At 46.3% G+C, this 17,500-nt stretch overlaps 4 protein-coding genes across 4 annotated transcripts in view; 1 reads left to right on the forward strand and 3 right to left on the reverse strand.

The window, feature by feature from the left end:
* The window catches only part of uroc1 (urocanate hydratase 1), a 10,234-nt gene extending 9,538 nt beyond the window's left edge, over positions 1-696 (reverse strand). The window contains exon 1 of the mRNA XM_084460650.1: positions 431-696. Coding sequence (XP_084316776.1) covers positions 431-556 — 126 coding nt within the window. The 5' untranslated portion in view covers positions 557-696. The remainder of the gene's footprint in view (positions 1-430) is intronic.
* A 1,205-nt stretch (positions 697-1,901) lies between these two features.
* Positions 1,902-3,000, reverse strand: chchd4b (coiled-coil-helix-coiled-coil-helix domain containing 4b; the record flags this gene model as incomplete). The annotated part of the gene is made up of 3 exons (XM_084460745.1): positions 1,902-2,263; positions 2,678-2,776; positions 2,979-3,000. The coding sequence occupies 3 exons, from the start codon at positions 2,998-3,000 to the stop codon at positions 1,902-1,904; spliced, it is 483 nt and encodes a 160-aa protein (XP_084316871.1).
* A 3,100-nt stretch (positions 3,001-6,100) lies between these two features.
* slc35c1 (solute carrier family 35 member C1) lies at positions 6,101-7,662 on the forward strand (the record flags this gene model as incomplete). Its single annotated transcript, XM_084460658.1, has 2 exons — positions 6,101-6,614; positions 6,852-7,662. 2 exons carry the CDS (start codon positions 6,101-6,103, stop codon positions 7,421-7,423), a joined length of 1,086 nt encoding a protein of 361 aa, XP_084316784.1. The 3' UTR covers positions 7,424-7,662.
* Positions 7,663-10,939: 3,277 nt separating this feature from the next.
* sec61a1a (SEC61 translocon subunit alpha 1a) lies at positions 10,940-16,576 on the reverse strand. Its single transcript, XM_084460654.1, has 12 exons — positions 16,426-16,576; positions 15,213-15,280; positions 15,027-15,092; positions 14,841-14,919; positions 14,292-14,423; positions 13,761-13,870; positions 13,407-13,560; positions 12,910-13,070; positions 12,290-12,487; positions 11,667-11,858; positions 11,422-11,498; positions 10,940-11,222 (listed from the first exon to the last, which is right to left on the reverse strand). Exons 1-12 carry the CDS (start codon positions 16,430-16,432, stop codon positions 11,036-11,038), a joined length of 1,431 nt encoding a protein of 476 aa, XP_084316780.1. The 5' UTR covers positions 16,433-16,576; the 3' UTR covers positions 10,940-11,035.
* Positions 16,577-17,500: the final 924 nt, after the last annotated feature.

Below are 17,500 nucleotides of genomic sequence, written 5' to 3' on the forward strand. Positions count from 1 at the left end.
TAGAAAAGTCTTTTTTTGGGTTGAGAATGTGAGGCAGTGCCCTAGCCCCACGCCAGCGACCAGCATGATGTAACGCCAAACGTGCTTCCACACGTGACTGAACGCCAAAAGATTCAATCAAATCAATCATGAGGGCGGGGTGTTGCTTTGGGTTCATCTAGTCTTCTTTCCTCCAAACTGTTTTTATGACTACTGTGATAAATCAACACAAAACTCTTAATTTCTTTGCCCTTTGGCTCCACTTTGACACCAGGCTACTTATCTCACCTCCTCAAGCTACCGTACCTGGCTCTGACCAGATGGATGGACACCAATGCGTGTTTGTGGATCTCAGGGACATCATGAAGGGTAAAATGTTGCTGTTGCAGACGGACATGCTAGCGGTCGTGTGCTTCCCTCAGAGCGCTCCCGTCTCTCGGCGCGTACTCACCCTCTCCTCCACCGGCGTGAGCTGGGGCGTCCGAACCGGGGCGTGGGGCATGCTGGGGTCCCGGCCCCTGTTGGGGGGCATGGGGTCCAGGGGAAGCCCGCTACACATCTCCTTCAGGTCGGACATCCTGGCACTCAGAGGTCAGGGGTCACGGATGGCGAGAGCGAGAGACGGATGGCGGAGAAAGATGGCGGGTAGCTCTAATCCGGCTGTGTCCACCGTCTCGGAAAAGGGCCTTCTGTCTGTGGGACAGCTACCTGTGCACGTTTGGAGTGTGTGTGTGTGTGTGTGTGTGTGGGGGGGGGGACCCTCCTGTATAACCCATTGGCTGTTTGGGGTATTTGCCCACCACACTCCACCAATGACAGGGCCAGAACAGAGCAGGGCGTCTGGTAATGATTGACCCCCCATGGGGAACATTATGTGGCACACGCTGCAGTGGGCAAACAGCCACCGACGACCTCTGACCTCTCCTGCTAAAACATGCAACTCAGTTACATTAAAGAAAAACACACATATGCATCTCAGAAACCTTTGGTCGGGTCAAAATTAAAATACATTAACACACCTCACATTAACACACCTCAAAGTCTGAAGCAAACAAAGCATGAGACAGCATAGCTGCATCCCCGGCATAAGAGACGGGTAGCGGGGTGGTTGAGGACGAGGGAGAGGTGGTCGGTCTGAGTGTGTTCAGAATGCCTTGTCAGACGTTGGTTTAGGTATCCATGTTTAGAGCATACACACATTAAAGCTCTGCTGTTGTACTGTAGGTCACATATCTGACACTGTGACCTTGTGAATTAGGCCAGATAATCTCACACTGTTCTTGGCACCACGCCGAGGTCTTTCTCTGGAACCACCGTAGGTCCTGGCCTGTTCTTGATCAGGGGTGGAGTCCTGTGAGGGTGGCTTAATAAAGGAGAATCATTTCCTTCCACGATTGGAGCCATGTTGTTTTTTTCCTTGCACTATACCAATTCCTCACAAGAACGCTTCACAAATATCAATATATAACACAATTTATTATAACACGTCTATAATCATTTCCTTCAGCTTCAGTCATTTTTGCAAGAACAACACAGCAACGCACGGCTGAGAAGACAGTGAAATGTGAACTTAATGTGTCTCAAGTCTAGTGGTTCTAGGATTCAAGCAAGTCCTATGAGACAGGCTTGGGTGTGGTGAGGATGAAAATGGCTTTTCCAGACAAAGTTACTACATATATTCCCCTTTTTCAGGCCACAGTAGATTTAGAGACACTTATCAGGACTCACAAGACAAAATGGGAAAATACAAAATGAGAAACCAGGTGTGACTACAAGAAAATACGAAGGATGGTGGTACACGAATATAGAAAAAATAAAAAAAAGTAGATGAATGTATGAAGTGTCTGAAGGAGCTCCGTCGGTCGTCAGTCTGAGCAGCGAGCGGCTTGTTGAGTTCACACCTGGACGTTCGACAACGTTCTTCAGCTGGAGGAGGGGCTCTGTGAAGGGTGTGGCGGGAGGGCGTCGGCCTGAGCGGGCGCAGAGTCTCGTTCGGGGGCCGCTGGGGCCTCGGGGGCCGCGTCTTGCGAGGGAGGCTGCGCTGCGGCGGCTCCTTTCTCGCCCTCCTTCTCCTTCTCCTCCTCCTGGGGGTAGAGCTCCGGGTAGCGCTGCATGCACTCCTGCATCCCCCGGAACTGCTCCAGGCAGTCGGAGCCCTTCACCTCCTCCTTGCTGTAGTGGAAGCAGGAGAACGCCTCTTTGAACGACGTCCCGCAGGGGCCGCTGGCCATGCCCCCTAAACACGGGCAGTTCCAGTTGATCTCGCCACTCGGAAGAATCAGACCTGGGACAGGAGAAAGAGAGGGTTGAGAGTAAGAACACTAGGAGTTATCGTGTCAATAAATCAAGCAACTTGTTAAGTTAAACTGCTATAGTACTATAGGGGGCAGCTGTAGCTCAGTTGGTAGAGCGGGTCGTTCAATGGTCGAAGGGTCAGTGGTTCGAATCCCAGCTCCGACTGTCCACATGTCGAAGTGTCCTTGAGCAAGACACCTAACCCCAGACTGCTCCCAATGAGCAGGTTAGCACCTTGCATGGCAGCTTCCACCATTGGTGTGTGAGTGTGTGTGTGAATGGGTGAATGAGATGCCATTGTAAAGCGCTTTGAGTGCCGCTAAGGTGGAAAAGCGCTATATAAGTGCAGTCCATTTACCATTTATCAGTCACCCAATACTATACACAACACCTCTCCACTAACCTCTCTCCTCATAGGGGTCGTCAGGATCCTCCTCTACCAGCTCTGCACTGCTGGGGGTCTCATGGTCCTCCTTGGTGACAAAGATGATACGGTCCTTACCTGTTGAGTGACAGTAAGGACAAGGATGGTCATCCATCTATAGTATCCACTCTTTCACTCTACTGATTCGTTTTGAGATCAATTAATCAATTAATCAATTAATCACAGTCGCAGACAGAAGCCAGCTATCTGAGATGGACAGCATGGTATGGTTGCATGAATGCTAAGTTAGCTAGCCGTTAGCTAACACTCTTATATATACCTTCCTCCTTGAAAGAGGACATGTTCTTCCAGATCTAGTCGTGTAATCTCAGCCCGTATGTGTCGACACGGTCCTGGCCTCAGCCCGTCTTCTTTAAAGATGCCACTTTGGTCCCCCTAGTGCTACTTTACCCTTCCACTGACATAACCCACGCTGCTACCGGTGAGTGCGATGACGTCATCACGTCACTTCGAAGGCCCCCTTTTTTTCTAGGTGTCCTTTTATGTCCCTGAAAACTAAAGATTCTGCAAATGAACGATGGAAATCTTGAATTCAACATTTATTATCTTGCTGTTCACCGATCGGGAGAAAAAAAGGCAAAAAAGAAAAAAAAAAAAAGGTATGAAGAGGTTGGTTAGATAGATAGATAGATAGATAGATAGATAGATAGATAGATAGATAGATAGATAGATAGATAGATAGATAGATAGATAGATAGATAGATAGATAGATAGATAGATAGATAGATAGATGGATGGATGGATGGATGGATGGATGGATGGATGGATGGATGGATGGATGGATGGATAGATAGATAGATAGATAGATAGATAGATAGATAGATAGATAGATAGATAGATAGATATATAGATAGATAGATAGATAGATAGATAGATAGCTTTGTTTGAACATGCATACATCAAAGGACCTGAGCATCCTCAGGAAGTAGTCGTCTCTCTCCGTTCATGTAAATGGGACTTGGTGTTTCCTGCCCATTCTAGTCTGTTGTCCAGGTGCACAACTACTTGTGTGACTGGACCATGTCGACATCAACCCCCTGGATAGAAACTGGGCTCAGACGAGCCTTCTTCCTCCTCCTCTTCCTCCCTAAGTCCACCGCCATCTCCCTGGTCTTCCCCACGTTCACGCGGGTGATTCTACACACCGCGCCCAACTATGTCCTTTAGGCCTCTATCCTCCTCTTTCACATCCAACAATATCAGAGTAATCCGAGAGCTTCTACAGGTGGCGCGTCTCCAGGTTGTAACTGAAGTCTGGTGTGTGGAGCGTGAACAGGAAGGGAGTCGGGACAGTCTCCTGTGTTGCAGACCACTCCCTCTGACTCAGTCCTGAAGCCTCAAATGCTGTGGTCTGCCAGTCACTTAGTCTGTAATCAGGGTCATATGTAGGGTCAGGGTCATATGTAGGGTCACCAGGGGGGTGTCCACCTGCATTGAGCGTAGCTTGTAAGGGCGGTATGGTGTTGAAGGCACTTGAGAAATCAAAGAACATGATCCCCACAGCGCTGCTAGCCCGGTCCAGATGGGCGTGGGCCTTGTGTAGCTGGTAGATGATGGCGTCGTCCACTCTTAGAGTATGTCAGCCTGATAGGCAAACCGCAGGGGGTCCAGGTCTCTCTTCACCACAGATCTGAGGTGAGCCAGGAGCCTCTTCAGGGGGCTTCATGACATGAGATGTTAATGCCACAGGTCTGTAGTCATTCAAGACACGTTGGTGTCTGTTCTTGGGCACTGGGACCAGGGAGGATGTTTTACACGGCTGGTCTGTTGGATGTTGGGATGGCAGAGGAGGGGACGCCCATACACTCAAATCAAAATCAAATCAAACTTTATTTGTACAGCGCATTTCATACACTGAGGCAACACTGCACTTTACAGAGAGCAATAGGGGGGGGGGGTTGAGGGGGGATAGGTCCCACCCCTACATATTCCAGAGGGAAGTAAAAAACAGTTTCACCCGGGGGCCAGGGGCGTTTGCACAGGACCCAAAAGTGTGTGTAAGACCCCTGATTAGAGGGGTTTAGGTGCAGAGTAGGCTATATTTAGATGGAGGACGACATGAAATAAATAACTCAAATACTTACTTAGTTAAGTATTATTCCTGTTATATTATTACTTTTACAGCCAGTTTGTAAAACTTGTGGTTGACAGGCTACTAATTATTTTGTAGTGGTACAAGACCCAATCAGCATAGCCTACAATAGCCCTTTTGAAACAGGTGTCTTCAGCCTCGCATGAATGTTCTAATCCATATGGGCCTATAATAGACCTAACTAGGCTACTGTAAACTACATGATAAAAACCAAACTGGACAGTTTTTAGGTTTATGGTACATTTGCTTCCACCAGCAGCTCTATTGCAATATAAAGGTACGTGGGCTGGCAGAGGACACCCAGATAGCAAGCGGATCTGGGCCATATACAGGCCGGATCTGGGCCATATACAGGCCGGATCTGGGCCATATACAGGCCGGATCTGGCCCTTGTGGCTTAGTTCCGGCCCATATATGACCCAGAATTATTACACATCCGCTTGCTATCTGGGCAGCTACCTCAAAGTATGATTGACCCTCAGAAAGAAGTGAACAGATATTGGGTGTTTTATACATGGCTCTATTTTGTCCTTCAGTCATTAATTGTTGCCATATTTTGTTTGCCATAGTATTGTTCTGTCATTAACCGGTGGTTAGTTTTAGGGTCAGGGTTAGATGATGGAGCTGAAGAGGTTTAGAGATGGTTTCGTAGTGGTTTCGTTCAGGGCAGAAAAGCAGGAAGAGCGAGAAACACGCGTTTGATCTGTAGACTTGTAGGAGGAGGAGTTGGACCATTGTAAATAGATAATAGGTAAGAATCACTTCCTTATTCACTGCGTTTTGTGGATGTCGTCGACAGGCAAACATTCGTTCATTTTCCCAAGGTAATCGATTTTTCAACATGAGTTAATGCATTAACAAATCCATCCATCCACTATTGATTAAGAGACAAATCGTTAGTAAATGCAAAAGCTAAACTGAATTTAAAAACGATTACAAACTCCTCTATCAATAGGCTATGGATGGATATGCATCGTAAATAAATTAGCTTGATGGTAGACAACTGTTCAAATGTAGGCCTATAATAATATATAGACTGGATATTAACACATCATTTTCTAATTATACAATTTATTCAAACATAAAACTGAATATCCTACATAATGACTTGTGATAAAAGGGTCCTGTCTCTTTAAATCTACACGTTGTAACTCACGACCAGGAAGCAGTCATGTCATTGGAGGGTGCGCTTGTTTTGTGCATCTGATAGGTCGAATGTAAACTTGATACTTTTTCCCTGTAATAATTGTAACTGTTACAATTAATCAGTTTCTCTATCTGTTAAAACAATGAACAGGATACAACTGAAGCGCTCAAAAATCCTCAGGATGGCTTTCAGCTCGGACCCGATGGATGAAGGACGAGGAGAGACGTTTTTCCTTAAAGCTATTAAAATAGCCGGGGTGGTGCTACTTTATTGGTTCGTTTCAATCACTATGGTCTTCCTCAATAATCATCTACTAGACAGTCGCGAATTGGACGCACCTTTATTTGTGACATTTTACCAGTGCGTTGTGACTGTGGGACTATGTTGGGTCATGCCATTTCTCTCCAAACTGTGTCCCGGAATCATTGACTTCCCCTCGGTCAAGTTCGACCTGAAGATCTCCCGGGAGGTGCTTCCTCTCTCTGTGGTCTTCATCTCAATGATCACCTTCAACAACCTGTGTCTCAAACACCTCGGGGTCGCCTTTTACACAGTGGGACGGTCTCTATCCACTGTTTTCAATGTGCTTCTCTCCTACATCATCCTGAAGCAGACGACATCGTTCAAAGCCATCCTATGCTGTGGGATCATTCTAGGTAGGTCAGGTCCTGACTTCTATAGTCTAATGCACTTTATAGCAGGTCTAGGGTGTTTAAAAAGGTCCAGGGAACCCGAATTCTGTTCATACAAGTCAAACAAACTGCTTAAGTGATGTTAAAACAACATCTTTCCTTGAGCAATAGTCTGCAGTAATATTCCTAATTCTTTATTATTGTATTATTGTATCATTGAGAGACTGAACAAAATCTCCACCTGTCCCTTTTTGATTTCAGGTGGGTTCTGGCTTGGTGTGGACCAGGAGGGTGAAGCGGGCTCTTTGTCGTACATGGGTGTCTTTTTCGGGGTGCTAGCCAGCGCTTGTGTCTCCCTCAACGCCATATACACCAAGAAGGTGATGCCTGCTGTGGATGGAAACATCTGGAAGCTCTCGTTCTACAACAACGTTAACGCCTGCATCCTCTTCATCCCGCTCATCATAATCTTCGGAGAGTTGGGGCGAATCACCAGCTTCAGCCGTCTGGACGACCTCGCGTTCTGGGGCATGATGACGCTCGGCGGCGTGTTCGGCTTCGCCATCGGCTACGTCACGGGCCTCCAGATCAAGTTCACCAGTCCGCTCACGCACAACGTGTCGGGGACGGCTAAAGCATGCGTGCAGACGGTCATAGCAGTGGTCTATAACTCGTCCACTAAGAGTATGCTTTGGTGGACCAGTAATTTGATGGTTCTACTGGGTTCCTCGACCTACACCTGGGTCAAAAGCATGGAGATGAAGGTGGAGGTTCCCCAGGACTCGGCCAAACAGAAACCGTTGGAGGGGGAGAAGAGTGCTCTTGGGGTTTAGTCACGAGGCGCTAGCCCCTTCTGGTGCTGCAAACATGGGAGAGAGTGTAACGATAGAGCCTCGTGTTCCCTCTCCAAGCTGGCTCAGGGCTTGTGTCCAGCCAGTCAGGGATGCATTGACCAGTCTGATGGCAGCTGTTGGGAAGAACGTCCCGAAGTGATCCTGTCCGAGACCACATTTCGAGGTTGGGAGACATTGTCTATGATTTGACAAAATTAATCTAATCAATCATCTTTAAAACTGGGTTACAGAGAGACAATTTTATATTAGTGTTGGGAATCATATATCAATGAAATATGACATATCTTTGGTGTTGCACAATGAAGCTTTCTTGGTCCCCTCTGTTCATCATGCTACTACTAGGTAATATCAGAGAACACAATGTTAATATTCATAGCTACAGTATGCTGACGATACACAATTATTCATTTGTCAAGTCAAATGACGTAAATGCCTTATGCTTCCTGGCTACCTGTCTGACCACAATGGATGAGCAATATATTTTATTAAATGAAGATTTGAAGACAGATATAAGATATGCACTCTTATAGGTTAGGGGATTTGGGTCATCAGAATAAAATGGAAGTAGCAAATCTAGGTAATTTAAAACTGGTTTGAGTTTTTAAATGGAGATGAGAGGAAAACGCACACCTACTGTCCGAGGTGCATGCAGGTGGTAAGTATATGGACTGGAAGAGAGGAGACGCCGCACACACTCGCAGGTATGAATATTCATATCCTGATGAAGGCTCACGCCGAAACGTTGATACGTTTGTTTTAGTCTCATAATAAATTGCTTGCGTCGGACCTGCCAGAGTGTGCGGCGTCTCCTCTCTTTCAGTCCTTAAGTTTTTAAATCCCACATAAACAGGGTGACTAAAATGTCTTTGTTCTGCTGAAGAAATACTGCCAAAGTGTGTCCTGTTTTTAAATCAGCTCATGATTATGTTTCAAGTAGGCTGGACTACTGTAATGCTCTTTTTACAGGTCTTCCCCCAAAAAATCAGTTGACAAACTACAGCTAATTCAGAACTCTGCTGTCAACGAAAACAAGGAAGAAAAGCCACAAGAGGATAGTCAGAACTGAAGACAAGTACCTTATCAGAATTTTAAGGATAACAGCTCTTAAACTTATAACAAAGAAAAACTGACTCCAGAAACAAAGCCCCAATATAGAGAAAGTGAGATCTAATGGAACAAGTAAAAGAAATTGAGCAGTTAACATTTAACACCAGATGCAATCTTAGAATGAGACTCGTGCTGTGACCAAATGGGAGAGCGACACAGGAAGTGAGGGCGGAAGGACAGGAAGTGAGGGCGGAAGGACAGGAAGTGAGGGCGGAAGGCCACGATACAGATATGAAGATATTGTACAGTAGGCTAATTTCAGACGTTCAGAGAGCCAGTAGATTGTTACTGGATAAATAGAGATTACGATGAGTCAAAACAAGGGAGCACATCTTTTATCAGGTTTATTAAATTGGTTATTTCTTTATCAGAATTCACATTTCCCTGATGCAGGTTGAATCACATGTACGTATCACTCCTTCTGGTGGTGGGGATGATGGGGGAGGTTAGGGGGAGGATGGGGGAGGTTAGGGGGAGGGAAGCACCTGTGAATAATATGAATTTGAATGTAGTGCACGGATGGGTTGTGGGGATTTGGCGGGGGTGTGGGGGGGGGGGGGGTTGAGGGTATTTAAAATGAGTAGGCTATTTTGTACGTGATCTATTTTCTATGTTAACTTCATCTATATCTTATCTTTTATTTTTTATATTACTTGTGTTGGTTCTTTTCTTGTCATTTATCTTGTCACTATGGTGCCTCACATCTTGAAAAATAAAGTTGTATGAAAAACTATAAAAATAAGGAATAGAGCATATTACTCCTGTTTTAGCCTCACTGCACTGGGTCCCTGTATCTTCTACGATTGATTGGTAACACTTTACAATAAGGGTCACAAAAACATTAGTTAACTGTTAACTAATGCTTATATTAGGGTTAGATTACTAATGTTAATTAATCCCTTAGTTAGGGTTAGGTGAGTTAACCTTAGTTAACATAAATAACATTAGTAAATGGTTAATGGAGACATTAGTTAACTGTTACTTAATGCTTAATAATTCGTTAACTAATGCTTATTAATGTACCCTTGGGATGTGAATGTGTGGGTGAATGAGAGGCCATTGTAAAGTGCTTTGGATAAAACACAATAAGTGCAGTCCATTTACCATTATCCACAGCCAACCACTCCATATATGAGGGACTAACCAATATATTATATATATAGTATATATAGTTTATAATTTTAACATATTGATTGAAATTTAGTGGTCAATCACAGACAAAAACAGCCTCCGGAACAAATAAATAGAGAAAAGATTTTCCCCAAAATGAGCTTTTATTGAGAATGATCTTTTTTTCCCCAGAATACATTTGTTCGGAACAGCATATTCTTTTTACATATTCAAAAGACGGTTATTTTACACTTGAGATTAATTCAATGCATGGCATATATACAGAAAAACAAAATTCACAAGATGTGAAAGTGTTTCATACAGTCGTGCTCAAAGCAGACGATTTTAAAAAACAAAACGGAAAATAAATCTCCTCACCCAATCTTACAAAGAGGGTGTTTGAATGTGGCATATAAAGATGACCTCTCTCTCGAAAACACCACACGCCCAGCGGAGAGGGCACCCCCATTGTCATCGTGTCGCCAGCTGACTGTTGCAATGCACACATTCACAAAAATAAACAAGTAAACAATTTTATTTGACAACACTGGACCAGAGAGAGCGCTGCCCCCCCCCCCACCCGTCTGGCTGACCCTCTTCAGGTCAGTTTTAAAACAAGGTCACTATTCAGGCAGACAAACATGGTTTGATCTCTTCATTTCATATCTGGTCCAAGCCTTCTCTTGAAAAACCATCAGTGAAATGAGTGGTCTTCAGGTCAACACGACCCATAAAGAATGTACTAAAAAAGATAAAGTGTGAAGATACACCCATAGCAAAGAAGACAGACGTGATGGTGGATTCAACCGACATTCATAAGCACACCGTCTGAAGATGTAGTACAGAGGTGGATTAGAGGAAGGACTGCCCTCATCCAATCACAGTGTGCCTGCGTTCTAAAGACGCCATTTTAAGTTTGGGAACAGACAAAGCTGCCTCATATCTTCATCAACACTTACCGATAAGATCATCATTCCCTTCAAATATAAAACCCATCAGCTGACCCCTCGGGGGGGTCAGCCGGTCCCGGGCGTCAGGAACACGGATCAACAGAGTTGAGAGAGAGAGAGGAGCTGGTCTGAGTGTAAAAAGACTAAGAAGCACAAAGTATGTTGTGAATGCCAGGATGTACGAGCAGGCCAACCGCCTCGCTACCTGAACAGTCTCTTCAGCTGTGACTGACGTGAAAGTGTGAAAGATTCGCAGAAAACCTCCACAGGGTCAAGAAAACAGACTGTTGTAGATTTAAAAATAAAATATAGAATAAAAATAATCTAAATGGATGTAGAAATAGTGATGGCATGTGTAGGTTTGGGTCTCTGGATCGACCGGTCAGGTCAGGGGCTTGTCCATGTGTGTTGGAGGGACGCTGGACTAGAAGAGCAAGGCTCCCATGCTGCCCACCTCACTCTGCTCCTTCACAAAGATCTCAAAGTACTGGTAGATGATGGTGACGGCCAGCAGGATCCCCGTGCCGGAGCCTATCGCGCCCAGGAAGTCCGCCATGACCGACAGACCGCCGATGCAGAGCCCGCCGAAGGCCGCCGCGGTGGGGATGTACCTGGAACGCGCAGGAGGAGAGGTTTCAGAACATATTCAGCTTTTTCTCTGAGATATCTCTGTGTTCTGGCTAGGCTATAGCCTTATTTCCACCGTCGTGCCGAACCGTCGTGCTCAAACCACGCCTTCGTGGCAAACGGTTCGGCACCACAGTGGAAACAAGGCTCATGTCGTGGCTTGGTATTGGCCACCACGCGTACCTGTTGAGCTCATGGACCATGGATGTCTCTCTGTGTCCCCTCATCACCATCTGCTGCTCCTTCAGCTGCTTGGCCACCTAGAGGACAAAAGAAGCACAGAACATCTTATAAACTACACACTTCTGATTTATAACTTTAAAAAAGGCACAAAAAAAGGGGGATATTCACATCAAACTGATATGATTCAAATACAGGAGTCTTATTGAAGTATGTTATATCTGGAAGAAACAGGCGGCAGGACTTACATCTTTGGCTGAAGATCCGGACACCTCAATCCAGGTCTTGGAGAAGAAGGCGCAGGATCCCAGCATGAAGATGATGTAGATGACAGCGTGGACGGGGTCGTCCAGGACCGAGCCAAACGACTCAGGGGGAGACAGGTAGTAGCAGAGACCTGCCACGGGATAGGCACGGGCGGGACCACCGGTAGATGTGTCCTAAAACAAACAAACACACACAGTTAGTTTGCACCCTGTTGATAACGCTTATAATGTTCATGTGAGACTATTCAGACAGAAACGATGAATAGGTCATTGGTCAGCTGAGTGGTGTGTAGGTGTGTGTACTTACAGACCAGGTCCCTAGCAGGTTGAGTGGTGTGTAGGTGTGTGTACTTACAGACCAGGTCCCTAGCAGGTTGAGTAGTGTGTGTGTGTGTGTAGGTGTGTGTACTTACACACTAGATCCCTAGCAGGTTGAGTAGTGTGTAGGTGTGTGTACTAACAGACTAGGTCCCTAGCAGTTTGAGTGGTGTGTAAGTGTGTGTACTTACAGACTAGATCCCTAGCAGGTTGAGTAGTGTGTAGGTGTGTGTTCTTACAGACCAGGTCCCTAGCAGGTTGAGTAGTGTGTAGGTGTGTGTACTTACAGACCAGGTCCCTAGCAGGTTGACCAGGAAGTTCCCGCTGAAGCGCGTGGAGAGCATCTGGGAGATGACGTACAGGTTGGACACCAGCGCGGACTGCAGGATGATGGGGATGTTGGAGGTGTAGAACAGCTTGATGGGATAGGTGTTGTACTGGCCACGGTAGCGGGCGGACTTGATGGGCAGGTCCACTCTGAAGCCCTGTAGAGAGAGAGAGGGAGGGAGGGAGGGAGAGAGGGAGGGGGAGGGAGAGAGAGAGAGAGAGAGAGAGAGAGTGAGGGAGGGAGGGAGGGAGGGAGAGATGGAGAGATGGCGAGAGAGAGAGATGGCAAGAGAGATGGAGAGAGAGAGATGGAGAGAAAGAGAGAGAGAGGGAGAGAGAGAGAGAGGGAGGGAGAGAGAGAGATGGAGAGAGATGGAGAGAAAGAGAGAGAGGGAGAGAGAGACCAGGGGACACCGTGAGAGAGTGTCACACATCCGATTACATCAAATACCTCTAAAGAAGTGCTAGAAATCAAAGTGTAAGTGTTTAACAGGGAACACACACACACACACACACACACACACACACACACACACACACACACACACACGCACACACACAGTGAGAGACAGTCACTGACCTGGAAGTATATGACTACGGCGAAGACGAAGATGGTGGCGATGAGGTTCATGAGGTTGGGCAGGTTCTGTCTGTAGAAGGCCTCCCTCAGGGCGCGCACCTTGTCCGTCCGCGTGGCCAGCAGGTGGAACAGGGCGATGATGGCGCCCTCGAACTCCGTACCTGAACACACGACCACACCCACCATCAGCCTCACATCCCGACACCTACAACAGCACCCTTCTTTGTGTGTGTCTTCGCTCTTAAAAGGGACTCTTTTCTATTTTCTTAAGAATTACTTACTTAAGAATTACTTAAGTATTCTTAAGCGTTTTCTAACTGTATTCTTTCTTAGGTCCAGCACTGAGAACATTCTGGGGCCTCATACCTCTGCCGGTGTTGACGGTGGTAGGGCTCTTAAAAGGGACTATTTTCTTAAGTAATTCTTAAGTATTCTTAAGTGTTTTCTAACTGTTTTCTTTCTTAGGTCCAGCTCTGAGAACATCCTGGGTGTCGTACCTCTGCCGGTGTTGACGGTGGTAGGGCTGAAGGCCTTCCAGACGATGGTCTCACAGATGTTGGTAGCGATGAAGAGGGAGATACCAGAGCCCAGACCGTATCCCTTCTGGAGCAGCTCATCCAGCAGGAGCACGATCAAACCTGCCACAAACAGCTGGACACGGACACAGCTGGGTTAGACCTGCCACAAACAGCTGGACACGGACACAGCTGGGTTAGACCTGCCACAAACAGCTGGACACGGACACAGCTGGGTCACAGTTTCAGTTTGATTAGGACAGCGTGCATCATGTTCACACAGGGGGGGGTCTGACAGCTGGGGGAGGGGTCTGACAGCTGGGGGAGGGCTCTCACCTGGATGATGATGACCAGGCAGATGCCGGCGCCCATCTCCGACGGGTCTCCGTACATGCCGGTCATCACGTACACGATGGCCTGACCGATGGTGATGATCATACCGAACACTGCAGGACACGGCCGAGGGACAGAGGGTCAGTCTAGCGGCGATTCAGACGGCGTCTAGACTGATCTGAACACACTCATAGGCCTTTTCCACCAAGAGGGAACCGGTTTGAGAACCTAATTTTGAACGGTTCCGAGCATTTCGACCAAAAAGAAATGAGTTCGGGAACCCGAAAGCTGGTTCTGAACCGGCACCACAAAATAGTAGATTTTTCAGTGCGAACCGTGACGACATAATGGCCGTGGGCTGACGTACAACGGTTCGGCTCAAAACTGGTCGAAACGCGGGCCCGTTCTCTGGACAGAACCAAGGTTCCAGGAATTTTGAAACGAACCGGTTCACGAACCAGAGTTCCTTTGGTGGAAAAGGGCTACCGGTCACACTAGGACTGATGCTAGAGGAAGGGGGGGTTGTGGTCGTACGTTTCTGTGCTCCGTTGAAGAGGGCTCGGTCCTTAGGGGTGTCCCCCACCTCGATGATCTTAGCCCCGGCCAGCAGCTGCATGATGAGGCCTGAGGTGACGATGGGAGAGATACCCAGCTCCATCAGCGTGCCTGGGGGGGAGGAGCCAAGGGGTCAGGGGTCAGGAGAGAGAGCAGCACGTTCAACCAATCAAGAGGTATACAGGCTCTGTTTTCTCACACATCCGTCTGGAAAAGCTCAATATAAAATTGTTTGTGCCCGAGTGAAATTTACTCGGGCCAATCAGCACCCCATGCGGAGGAGCGACTGGCTTGCTAGCGGTGGCTAGCGTGGTTTAGCTGTGACGACAGCGAGTAGCTCTGATATGGCACGGTGACAGACGGCGATACGACAGATGCTTCATCCAAATCACCTGCCAAGTATTTTTGGAAAGTGCCTGCCCATTTCCAAACAGTTTCCAACTAAGCCTTCCCAGATGGTTGTGTGGAGAAAAACCCCATCTGGCGCGCCAGGTTACTTGATTCAAGTAATCTCTATAACACACCCACCTCTGTTGGAAGCCAGGATCACTCTCATCCAGTAAAAAGGATCTGCAGAGTCCGATGACATGATGCCAAACAGAGGGATCTACAGGAACGGTAAATACAATGATGTTGGTTAAGCAGCTATATCTTAAGGCCTAATGTATTGATTCAAACAGGTGACCAGGGATGAACATTGATAACATCAGTTACCTGACAGCACACAAGGAAGATGAAGAGAGTGATGGCCGTCCATAGTACCTTCTCTCTGAACTGGATCTGTCATGGAAACATACTTGTTAGAAAGGACTCTGTATAGATGACAGTGGTAGATTGCACAACGTTACGAGTAAGCTATCTACGTTATAGGCAAACATACTTGGAAATAAACTAGCTTACCTTTCTTTCGGGTTTCTGGATTTCGGGTAATACAGCACAGAATGGCTTTATCACCTCTAAGAATTTAACTGGAAAAAAAGGAGAAAAGGGTATTATTCAAGAGGCTCGCCTTCTATACGTTTTGCCACTGCTTTCTAAGAGGAGCTATGTTTATCAGTATACTGCACTGTCACTTTTATTCCTGTATTCTATTTGTCCTGCTTTGTGTTTTAAATGTCTATAATGACTTGCTTTTTGTTTTTAATGCTTTTAATTTGTCCTGCCTTTTGTTTTAAATGTCTATAATGACTTGCTTTTTTGTTTTAATGCTTTTAATGTCTCATGTAAAGCACCTTGAATTGCCCTGTGGCTGAAATGTGCTATATAAATAAACTTGCCTTGCCTATAGCATGCTGGAGGGGGACGTGGCACAGGGACAGAGGGACATAGGGACATAGGGACATAGGGACATAGGGACACAGGGACGTGACATAGGGACACACATCTATTATCACAACCAGACACTCATCCAAGTAGTGATGACGACGCATAGCATCAGTGTGTTTTTCCCAACTAGCTTCGGCAGCTAGCTAAAGGTTAGCAGCTCAACACTGACATTCATCCACCATCCACTCCCATATCACTGACCAGAGCTAATATTGTCTATATTTCCTTTTCTAAGTGTCTCTCCTAGCAGATTAGCCAGCTAGCTGAACCGTTAGCCTGAGGCTAGCTAGTGCTAGCAGCTCTGGAAGGGGAAGCTAGCACAGGCTAGCTAGCATTAGCTTCAAAAACAACTAGCTACTAGATGAATTACAATAATGAATGTAATGTTAGTTAACTAAATACTGAGCTTTCTGGATTATTAACTGGTTTGTAAAACTGTGAATTTACAGAAAACATGAAGTGGTTAGCTAGTTAGCTTAACAAGTTAGCCTCTTTCCATCAAGTCTTCTTGACAGGGTGGAATCTATTCATCTAAATTCTAAATAAGGCTAGCTAACCTATATCAATATTGGTAATAAATCATCTATTATTACTATTAAACACCGTTATTCTAGCTAGATAGATGGATTAAAGTCACAGTGCTGTTTGAGCCTAGCCAGCCACCATAGGTTTAAACGAAATGGCTTCCAGCTGAAACACATCCTAGAAAGAACTGGTTCAGTCAAAGAGAGAATAAAGATATTTTAGTAATAATCACACAGTCTTTCTCCAGGCTGGTAATACTTACTCCCCATGATGAAGTTTCCCCGGCTGTGTGCCTGCTGGTAGAGGCTAGGAGAGGCTGGGAGAGGCTGGTAGAGTCTGATCAGCTCTTCAGAGACACGTCACCACTCCCAGGGCTTCAACACGTCAGATAGACTGGGGCGAGTTCAGGCTGGAAACCCTGTGCTCAGTCGTGCTACGGGTTCCGGGCAAGGTTAACATAGTTAACGAAAACTAACTCAAAAACTAAAACTAGGTGTGTACATTTTAGTTAACTGAAATAAAAATAAAAAACTAGGCTTTTCAAAAAAACGATAACTCACTAAAACTGTATTGTGTGTTTACAAAACTAACTAAAATAAACTAAAATTGTAGAGAAAATGTCCTTAGTTCTACTCACCGCTTCAACACGTCAGATAAACTGGGGCGAGTTCAGGCTGGAAACCCTGTGCTCAGTCGTGCGTCATTTTTTCCCCCAACCAACTTCTGCCATAACCACGCCCCCGCGAGTTTTCATTGGACAACCCTAACCCTAACCCTATCCCTAACCCTAACCCTAACCCTAACCCTAACCCTAACCCTAACCCTCACCCTCACCCTCACCCTCACCCTCACCCTCACCCTATCCCTAACCCTAATGGTGCGTTCCAGGCAACCCGTAACTCGTGTTTTTCCGACCTCCTACACGTGAAAATGCTCTGGAATGGCAGTCAAACCCGTAACTTCCCACCGGCAACTGGGAGTACATCGATCTGTACGAGTTCACGGGTGGGAAGTTACGGGTTTGACTGCCATTCCAGAGCATTTTCACGTGTAGGAGGTCGGAAAAACACGGGTTACGGGTTGCCTGGAACGCACCATTAAGACCAAGGGTGACCGAGCTTTTGCGGTGGCTGGCCCAAAGCTCTGGAACAGCCTCCCTCCACACATTAGACACGCACAGAACCTAGGGCTCTTTAAGTCTCAGCTTAAAACGCACTTGTTTTCACTGGCTTTTGAGGCCTGATAGCCTACATCCCCTTGTCCTGTTTTGTGTCCTGTCCTTTTATTATTCTGTGATTATGTGCACTTTATTCTGTTTTTTGTTTTAGTTTATTTTA

This window comes from Borostomias antarcticus (genome assembly GCF_949987555.1).
Source record: "Borostomias antarcticus genome assembly, chromosome: 33".
Taxonomy (NCBI): Eukaryota; Metazoa; Chordata; class Actinopteri; order Stomiiformes; family Stomiidae; genus Borostomias; species Borostomias antarcticus.